Source organism: Parus major, chromosome 2 (assembly GCF_001522545.3).
Source record: "Parus major isolate Abel chromosome 2, Parus_major1.1, whole genome shotgun sequence".
Classification (NCBI taxonomy): domain Eukaryota; kingdom Metazoa; phylum Chordata; class Aves; order Passeriformes; family Paridae; genus Parus; species Parus major.
The window spans coordinates 86,757,218-86,767,825 of record NC_031769.1 but is presented as its reverse complement, the minus strand read 5'-3'; the positions used below and the strand labels follow the sequence as shown (position 1 = coordinate 86,767,825).

The window sequence follows — 10,608 nt, the reverse complement described above, 5'->3', positions numbered from 1 at the left end:
AATTGGAAACTTTTAGGGGAGAGAGATTTCCATGAAGTATTTTAAACAGCGTGCCTCAACAGGAGGGTACACTTGTTGCTGCCATCCCCAAACCGGTCTCCCGGTGCTTCGGGAAGCTTCTTCCTTACGGGAAACTCCTCCCCGTGCCGGCCGCAGCGCCGGGCTCAGCCGCGGCCGGACCGGCCCCGGCGCAGGTGGGGCAGGCGGGGCAGGAGGCGGGCGGAGCAGCTCGGCCGGGCCGGGCGGGAGCAGAGCGCAGGGCCAGGGGAGGCTCCGCTGCCGCGGGAGCCGCGCTGCCCCCCGCGCCGGGCCCTCACAGCCGGCATGGCCGGGGAGCCGCTCTCCTTCCGCGCCTTCCGCGCCGCCCGCCCCGCCGGCTGCCAGTACGGCTACGGGCTCGGGGACGAGCTCAGGGCGCTGCGAGACCGCGAATTCCCCCGGCTCCGAGGTACCGCGGGCAGCCCGGGGGCGGGCCGGGGGCGGGGGAGGCCTGGGCCATTCCCGGCTCGAATCGGGCCCGGGCGGGAAGGCTCTGGTGCGGGGGAGCGGCGGCAGGGGCGGGGACGGCTGCAGAAAGTGCTGGGCTCAGCTCGCTTCAGTGATTTCTGCGGCACGGTGAGGACACAAGGGGCAGCTCTCCTCCTCCTTCTCCTCTCTCTCGGCACAAGTGCCTCGAAGGTGCCATGGATTCAGTAACAGGATTCCGATATGGATATGAAGAGCGGGGTTGGGAGGGGAAGGAGAGATATCATCAGCCCATTTCTGGTGAAAGCTTAGACAGGTGTTTGTGAGCTACTTTTGCAGGTTTTATAGGTTTTACCATCCCCCCAGCATTAAACATCGTTGTGCATACTACTTCGAATATAATGGTGATGGTTATATGATTATATGACAGTAATTTGTCTTGTTTAAAGAAGTATCAATGCCCATGATATTGTCATGTCAAAATTCTTACAGCAAAAAGCCCCAGGCAGAGAGTGGAGTAAATAGCATCAGTTTGGATGCCCTATGACTATTGTTTAGGCCACTCTTTCTCTTGAGAAGTTTGTGTTACTGCTTTTTTTTTTTTTTTTTTTTTTGTGGTTTCACCAAATTTTGGTGATTGAATACATGAGCAGGCTTTCTCACACACAGGTGTTCAGATTGAATGGAGTTATACTTGGCCTTTAGAGGAATGTATAAAAACACTTAAGCGGCACTTTGAAGAACTTGTAGATTAAGTAAATTAATGTCACAGTCTGATATTAGACATAGTAGTTGCATCAGTGAGAGTTTGAACACAAGAAGCTGCTTGTCCAAAATTCAGGCTTAACTTCTGAAGAGTGGCTATTTGTAACCGACTAACTGTTTAGGCCTTTAAACAGATGAGTTTTTAAAACTCCCGAGAATCAGGCTCATTTCTAAGAGGCTCCACAGTTTTGAAATAAAATGTATCTGCTAATGAATGATGTCTGGTGGATTAGTCTGGTTCCCTAAGGGAGGTTACTGCAAAGGCAGAGCATTAGGAGTTTTCCTCCATTTGAAAATGTCTTTGCTAATGTAGTCTTCTGAGTTGTGCAGCCTGCTATTATAAGATGTAGATAACTAAGAATATTTCTAGAAAGAGATGAACAAATACAGGGTATAAAATAGAATCTTCCATAGTGTTAGCTAATTGAAATCACATAATCATCTACAGTAAGGTGACCTAGGTTACAAATTCCTTCTGTCTTTTGATTTCCCCCTTGGAATTTTAACATGTTATCCAGTTCATGAATCGTCATCCATTTGTCTTGTAAGTTTGTCACCTCTGTGAGGAAACTCAGCATCTGTGAAGAAATGTAACTGATTGCTGTACATGCACACAGTGTCCTGCCTGGGACTTCTTGTCTGAAAAACAGTGTCACCTTTCTGGTCAAGAACTTGTGCCTTCAAGTGATACCAGCAGTGCCAAATGAAATGTGCCCAGGGACAAATTCCTGGGCCTAGGTCCCCTGCCTAACACATCTCTTGGTCTCAAAGATGACTAATTGGACTAGTCCAGGATGGACTCCAGGAACTGGCTGACAGTGGAGCAGTGTGGATGAGAAGCACACTACTTTTATTTATTTCTTGGCCTACTTTTACTTAGCCATGTATCCTTGCTTGCCAAAGGTCTCAACACACTGATGTTGATGTAATGAAAAGTCTTTTAAAGCGTTCCATATTTTTTCCTTGTGGAAACAAGGCAAAGAAAGGGTGGGTAATGTACGGGTTGGTGGCAGCAATAGTGTAGTGGGTTTGGTTCAAACCAGGCAAAAACACCAATTAAGTGCAGTGGTTTTGGTTCGCCAGTCTGAATCACGGTACTAATTCAATATAGCGGGTTGAGCACTGGCCAAATGCCAGTGCACTCACCAGAATTGTTTATTCATTTTCTTCTGTGAGATAAGGATTGGAAGGAGGACCAGCGCGGGCTCAAAACTTTAAAAGGTATAAAGAAAGCTTTATTAACAGAACTAAAATCAAAATAATAAGAAATCAGAATAAACCTTCAGAACACTTCTCCTCCCCCCAACTCTTCTTTCTTTTCCCACTGACAACATAAAGAGACAAAACCTAGTATTTTCAGTCAGTTTACTATCTCTAAAATAATCTTTCTTCAGTATACTTAGGGAGAGGAGTTTCTCTTGCCATGCCATGGAGACTTCTTCACAAGAAACTCTTCTCTCATCGCTTCAATGTCACAGCAAAGCAGCTGCCCAGGAGATGGAAATCTGTCGCTGTGAAAGTCACTCCCCTTGACTTACAGCTTTCCCTACAACAGTTTTCTGGTGCAATCTTTAGCTAATGGGAGAATGAGTGCTATTTTAGGGCATTAACAGTAATCATAGAATCATAGAATGGTTTGGGTTAGAAGGGACCTTAAAGATAATCTAGTTCCAACACCCCTGCCATGGACAGGAACACCTTCCACTAGACCAGGTCACTTAAAGCCCCACCCAGGCTGGCCCTGAACATCTCCAGGGATGGGGAGTCCATAACATCTCTAGGCAGCCTGTTTCAGTCCCTCACTACCTTTATAGTAAAAAATTTCTTCCAAATATCTAATCTAAACTCTTCCAGTTTGAATCCATTCTCCCTTCTTCTATGAGCACATGCCTTTGTCCTAACAGTACATGCTGTCTCCACCTCTCCTGTAAGCCGCCTTTAGGTACTGGAAAGTGCTACAAGGTGTCCCTGGAGCCTTCTCTTCCCCAGGCTGAGCAGCCCTCTCAGTCTGTGCCCTGTTTATTTGGGGCATGTCATAAAGATCTTTCTATCACTGAAGCTGGTTAAAAAGTCCAGACTGTGCTGCTCACTTTTTATGTGAACAGAATTTTTGGAATCCCTTTTTAGATACCAAAGAATTAAATCCAGTGTTTGATTTTGGAAATGTCATTTTTTTATGAGCATCTTGTGGTAATAATTTTTGCATATCAGTGTATTCACTTTTTTCTGATTACTAATATTTTGTATCAGCCACTGTGGACGTCTTGTGCAAATGGTGTTCCCTGGGGAATGTAGAAATCTTTTCTGTGTTACAGACCATTGCTTATATGGTGGTGGTGCTTCTGTTGTAGCTTTAGTATGAATAGTTGCACAGGTGCCTGTCGAGCAGAAGCTGCAACAGATGTCAGGAGGGAGCACCAGCTTAGCTACCAGGTATACTGTGAAGCCAGGATTTTTCAAAGGTGGTCCACCTGTGGTTGTATCAAAGTCTTGGGGAGTTTATCAGAAGGAAAGTAAGGTTCATACTTGGTGTGTTGGGGGTTTCCCCTTCAGGTTTTGTGAAGAGATAAAAAGAACTACTTTACTTCCTTAAATCAGCAGGGGTCTGTCTGTTTTGGCACAGAAGCCTTAAATTTTCCCTTTTAAGCCAAAGTTTATCTTCACTTCTATAATTCAAACGCTGTTAGCTGATGACTAGAGCAGCCCTTTCTAAAAATATATGTGGAGTCTGAGAAACAGATCTCTGTTTCACAGGCAGCAGCGTATGTGCAATATGTGACCTTGACTTTAATCTTATGAGCAGTGTACCCTTATCTGCAGTGTAGGATTTTAAATTGCTTTTTAGAAATGGATAAAGAAATCAGCAGGAGTTTATAGGTTCTGTTGTTAAGTAATGGGGATGAATATGCTTCTGTGATGTTTATCAAAGCAAGGAAAATATCAGCTTCAGTTTGTATCGTGGTTTTAAAAAAGAAAAAGCTGACATGTGACTTGGATGCAGCATTTAATCACAAGATACCTTTCCTTTTTAAGTTGTATGACAGTATTCTCATCTAATATAGCTGTGGTAGTTCAGTGGGAGCTTTACAAGAGCAGTAAGCAGTGGATATACATCCTCCAAATAAAAATCAGCATATATTAGGAATCAGGTATTCCTTAAGGGCTGCTGACTATTTGAAGATAGTCTTTAGGTGAGCTTGAGGTGGACTTTCCCTTTAATGTTAAATCGATCACTGTCCTGTACTTCAACATCATGCCTTATCTTAGTAGTATGAACATTTGTGATAGATGTGATTACATACAACTAACAATAATAATGCAATTTGTCTGTTAAACAGAAAGGAAAGGCACACTGAACTGAGAGTAACAGAATTGGCCTTTATTTCTTGGAAACTCAAATTATGTTAAACTGATCACCTTTATGAGGGCTTATTGTATCGTTCAGTTAAGGAATAGCTGAGTACTGGATCTCACCTTACACAAAAATAAGTCTTTTTTACTCATATCACTGGTATTTATTTGCGTGGTGACTTTTCCTGTGAGTAGGAAAATGTGAGAAGCAGATCTCTGTGTGCTGCAGTTAAGTCCTCAGCAGCTCGGTTAGTAAAGTTCATCTCTGTCCTCTGAGAACAGAAAATCATATCTCTTTTGTCACCTTTGGGGTAGTCTAGTTTTTTTGGCTGAACTTCAGAAGTAAGAAATACATTCTGGTGTGTAAACTGTGAGTAATTTTGTTGATAGGTAGCTGATGCTCACACTTTATGAAACATGTGAAGATGAGTGGACTGTGAGCCTCAAGAGTCATGCTCACCTCTTGATTGCAAATGTAGGCTTGTCAACCAGAAATTCTACCAGGCTTGTGCCTGAGGCTTTTTCTTTATTTTTTTTTTTAAATAAAAAAGTAAAAATTTTTGCTTCCTAAAATGACTGCTTTTGGGGGGTCAGTTTTCTTGTTTGTTTTGTTTTGTTTTGCTTTTTATTAGACCATTCTGTTTGATCTGATAGCTACCTTCTTCATGTGTACATGTTACTCTGCTGATTTCTTAACTATTAATAATTTTTAGCTGTGGATTAATCTTTTCCTTTTCATCTCATTTTTTCTTATTCTTGAAGACTGAGTGACTGAGTTTTCAGCAAGCCTTTGAGTTCTTTAACCAGTATTGGTCTCTGACCAAATAGGCAAATCTGATCTTATTCTTTAAAAACCAGTGAGCCAACTGATAGTGAGCCAACTACCAGCTTGATAAGTTTATTTAAATTAATTTTTGTCTGAAGTCTGTCTTAAACCAGAAACAGGGCATGTACCATTTCATGGTCAGATGCAGTGCTTACTGTGAATTCCCTGATGCACATCCACCCATTGCTGTCCAGAGTTGAGACAGCATCTCCTGGGAAGGACAAAATATTTCTCTCACATACAGATGCTGGCATATGTTAATGTTAATCCAGTGCTTGCCTCTCCCACAAAAAGGCAGCAAAAGCAATGCGTAGGGGAAGGATGAGGCTGCTTTTTGTTGTCTCGTTGGAAGATGCTGTGTAGCCTAGAAGAGCTGCTAATTGTGCTGGAGAGTAAGTATTTCTGAGTTTCCTTATCTCTAGCTCATCCTGAGCAGAGGAAAAGTCTTCTAAACCTTTCCATTTGGTGTTTAAAGCTGCGAGCTCCTCTTTCTACCGCTGTCCAGGCCTTTTCACTCTCCTCAGTGGCTGTGAGATCTCTGGCAACCTGCTCCTGTTCTCTATAGCCTCTCCTCCAGAATGTGATATGATTTTGTGAAACACCTGTTTATTTTTATTTGGAGGGGAAAAGAAAGGAAAATTATCTTTATCAGGAAGGAAGCTGCTGTTGGACAGTCTGAAATGCTAGAATGCATCTGAGAAGATGGGTTTGGTGGGTGGAGAAGGTATTGTAAAAGGAAGCTGTAGTATGGGAAGTATAACCATACAGCTAATGACAATTGTTTTATGAAAATAAAACATGCATATGCTCATGTAAAGCTTTAATGCTTGCTGTTGATTTCAGGTCAGCAGCAGTTATCTACATAAGCTCTTACCTAAAGAAGTGATATCAAAGAAGAAGCATGTGTTGAGCATAAAGCGTGTTTAGTCCCAAATGCAGTAACAATAGCTGTGTGTTAGTTTCAGCTGTTTTCCTCTGCCTACACAGAAGTAGCAAGTAGTGTAAAGGAACTTTTTACATTTCATTTCAGGGTTCAGAAGATTGTCTACTCTGTGCAGGACTGATGGACATAGCTCTAAATGAAGAGTAGTCAATGATACTGTCATTGTAATATTTCAGCACGGAAAATAGTTTTAATTACTTTGAAGTTTAGTTAGTGGAAAAAAAAAGAAATGTGGAGCAGAAAAGCAAAGTCACAAACCCTGTAAACCTGGTACAGCTGATATGAACTCCAAATGTTCCATGATATTTTAGAAATAAATAGTCAATCAGTTGGGGCTGGATTCTTTACAAGAATAAATAATCATATATAGACATTAGATTTTTAAAATCAATATGTAGATGTAAAAAAGTATTAGATTTGGAAAGATAATTTATGGAACTCCACATATGCTGCAGGGTATCAGCCACCCATTTTTTAAAAAATTGCACTTTTAATTAAAAGATACATTATCTCTAAAATTAATGCCTGTACAAGATGTATATTAGTATTTGAAAGTATTGAAACAGGCAGATGTTCTACTTAGAAGAACAGAAGATGCATTTTGTCAGTTACTCAAAACTTGGAAAAGCACCAAAGTCTTTTTCCTACAAAATACCACATCAGTGGTACTTTCTTTCTTCTGTTGCCTTTGTGTCCTCTTAGATTCTTCTGTTTGTCCTCTTGGGTTGTGGTGATGTTGCTGTATGTGAGATTTATTGAGATGTATTGATTTATTCCCAGCCTATTTCTATATGTTCCTGTATGATCGTGGATTTTTTTTTTAGTGTTAAATATAAGATTATTAATTAAAGAATGTATGTATGTTTCCAGCAGAAGTGATCTGCTTCTGGTGTTCCTGTACTTATACTGGAAATTCCTCTGCCAAATCAGAACCTGAATCTGATGCCCTTGAAATTTCCATTAGATGTTATGGTAGCAGTTCCCTTTTCTGCACTGCTTTTTAGAATTCAGGGGTGCTCCCTGTGTAAGGACAAACAGACAGAGAGGTGAGAGGTCAGTTTTTGTTGATCAGCTTGATTCATTGCATGCCTAGTATCAGAGAGATGCTGCAGAGGCATTGCTTGGATGTGAGAAGACTGTCATTGAATTTCAGGAAGGCCATACTGCAGAGCACTGCATAGTGAAAAACCACTGATATGAGAGATTGATAAATGTGTGGACAGCACGATATGTTTGGAGAACAGGAAGCCAGTAGGATGCTTTACTTGGATATTTAGGAAGTAGGATGAGCTTCCAGATGACTCAGACTTTTTATAACTCGTTGTTCTTTGCCCAAGCCATCAATACAGATATTTTCTTTAGTGTGACACTGAAGTACTTTTAAAGTGGGCTTTTAATTTTTTTAATGTTTTTTTTGCTTCCCAGAAGTTATTGGGGGACTAAAACAAAATAAACTTCTTATTAGGACTATGTCAGCTTGGGTTTGGTATAATTATTTTCTTTTCCTAAGTTAATAATGCTGTTGGTGTTACCATGTCTGCATATTGAGAACCACTGACCGATTCCTGTCACATTAGGTAGAAGGGAATGTGTTTTGAGGAAGCACTTGGGAAAGGGTGGTGTCAAGACTGAAGGTGTGGGACAGGGATGTCAGAGTTACAGAGAAACAGGTATAGTAGGGCAGGGAGGTGTAAAGACAGGTCACAAAGCATTCAAAAGTCAAACTTAATTAGTTTAATTGCTAGTGAGTCAAGCTGTTAGGCTCCTGGCAGTATTTGTGTCAGCCGAGACAGATCCTGTGCCTTTGTGCTCTTTGTCTCTTCACCTTCTGCTCTGCTGTAGTGAAGTGATGGTCTGTGAGATGGCTGTGGTGGGGATGTGACCCCAGGTAGGCAGCTTCTGTGAGAGCGACATGCAGGAAAGTGTGAAGTCACTCTTTTTTCCCCCCAGTATGTGAAATACATGTATTAAATTGAAAGGCGAGCCTTTGGAAATCTTTCTCTCCACAGTATTTTATTTCTCCTTCTTGCTTTCAGCACTGTCCTGATTCACTCATGGTTTCTTGTAGCGGGCATGGGAATATGGCTTTCACATGAGAAGTGAAAACCAGATGTTTCAGATGAGCCCCTGGAGCACCAGGATCTAAAATGCTTTTAAAAGAAAGCTAAGGACATGACTGGGCAGGGTTTTTGCCACTTACGGTCTTCCTAAGAGAGAGATGTGATCACAAGGATGAGATATTTTGGTGACATCGTTAGCTGAAGGATGATTACACAACTAAGCTTATTTCTTCTGCCAATATGCAGAATAATGTTCCAAATTAAAATTTGGAAAGATGACAGGAAGCTTACTTGAAGAAATACTCATTAATTAAATTAATGGTGTGTGAATTAATTTCATTAATGCACAATTAAACACCAAATATCACTGTGTGTACCCCTTTGCAAACTTATGAACGGGTCAGGTGAAGTTAGTTTCATCAGAAAGTTTCCCCAGTAATTTCTTCCAGAGGAATAAATTGAAGCCCAGGATTTTCCACATGTTTATGTTCATGCCACACAGCACATTAAAGATGTCATAATTCAGTAATTTGGGACTGATGGTATCAGTAACAGGTTCCAGTGTACGTTGCCTTTCTTTAGAAAAAAGGACTTTGCATTGCTGCTGAGTAAAATACCCTGTTCAACTGCTGTGCCATTCATTTCCCAGTTTATTGAGGAGTGTAGCTTTTAGCTTTGTCTCAGAGTTGCATTTTTATTATTTGTGTGCCTGCCTATAATTTTTTTTGATGTTAAACAGTTAGAATTGTCTAAAAACAAAATGTTGCTTGGCTACTCTGGCAGTATGCAACTTTCTTTAAATCTGTCATTGTCTTTGATTCATCACACACTGGGAAAATATTTGTTCCATATTTAATCAGTTTAGGTGTGTGTAAGCCCAGTGAGCAGAGCAGCATTTCTTTTAGTAATATTTTGTCCAGTCTCGGCTGGGATGGACAATTTGCTTTGATAACGAACCTTGCCTTCTCGTGAGACTGGTTAAAAACGATAAATGAAAGTGGATACCTAGCAAGAATTCTCTACCTGAGAATTCTCATTTTGGGCAGACTGAATGGCCCAAAATGAAAAGCTGCGTGAAAAAGAAGCTTTTGCCATCCACAGACATGTTGCCTTCTCCTCCCCACACACATAAACTCTCGACTATTGCTTAGCTGGGAAGCTGACCAAACCAATCTTCAGACAAAACTCTGTGTAGGTTATTACACTCCACTGTTGGTCATATAGTTTGTGTTCACAACAAATGAAGCGTTTGATTGATGAGTAAATTCCCAAAGAATGCAAATTCCACAGAAGTAATGTATTTTAGCAAGCATTGGAATGGGCTGCTCGGGGAGGTGGTGGAGTCCCCATCCCTGGAGGTGTTCAGGAAAGGACTGGATGTGGCACAGTGCTGTGCTTTTGTTGACAAAGTGGGGGTTGGTCACAATTTGAAGTCAATGACCTTAGAGGTCTTTCTAAACTAAAAGACTCTATGGTTCTTTGATACCATGTAAGGTTGTCATGAAGTGTAGCAATATGATAATGCCCTCTTCTTACTACATTAGCATGGATGTTTAGTGACAGGTACAATGCTGCCAAGACACCCTGATATCACAAATGCAGGAGGAATGTTTGCCCTTCTAAAAAGAAGACCATTTGTCAATATGTGCCATTTTAGTTCATCAGAAGTGACTTGGAAGACTTGGACTACATAAGAAATAAACTAATAACCATGTAAGCTATGATTTGGGTAGCATGAAAGTACCTGCAAAAGACATTAAAATGCAAAAATAACCTTTAAGGGATGACTCAAAAGGTTTACTTTTAAAATAGACTAAGGAAGTAAGAGTGTGACATCTCTGAACTACACTTCAGCTCACTTTTTCTGGGGACAGAGCAGGCCATGTAACTGGGACCCACAAACTCCTTTCCATTTAGTTTTTTCCATTTCTGGTATGACTGAAGTACATATCCCTGACAGATTTTTTTCTGGTAATGAAATGAAGCCCTCTTTTTACAAATCGTTAGCTCTTTAGTTAACATTTGATCTGTGAATTTTCTTACCACTCCAAACTCACCAAGAACAGACATACAGAAGGCAGAAAACTATGACAGTAGTAGAAGGAAAATCACTTTCTGTGTATATGAAATAGTCCCAAAACAATCTTAAATTGCAAAGCTAGAGTCTTATTGAGAATCCTTCCCCTTCCCCTTCCCCT

At 41.0% G+C, this 10,608-nt stretch overlaps 1 protein-coding gene across 1 annotated transcript in view; it reads left to right on the top strand.

The window, feature by feature from the left end:
- The first annotated feature begins 246 nt into the window (after positions 1-246).
- The window catches only part of MOCOS (molybdenum cofactor sulfurase), a 215,952-nt gene continuing 205,590 nt past the window's right edge, over positions 247-10,608 (top strand). Inside the window, exon 1 of the mRNA XM_015619153.3 lies at positions 247-448. Within this exon, the coding sequence (XP_015474639.1) occupies positions 325-448 (124 nt within the window). The 5' untranslated portion in view covers positions 247-324. The remainder of the gene's footprint in view (positions 449-10,608) is intronic.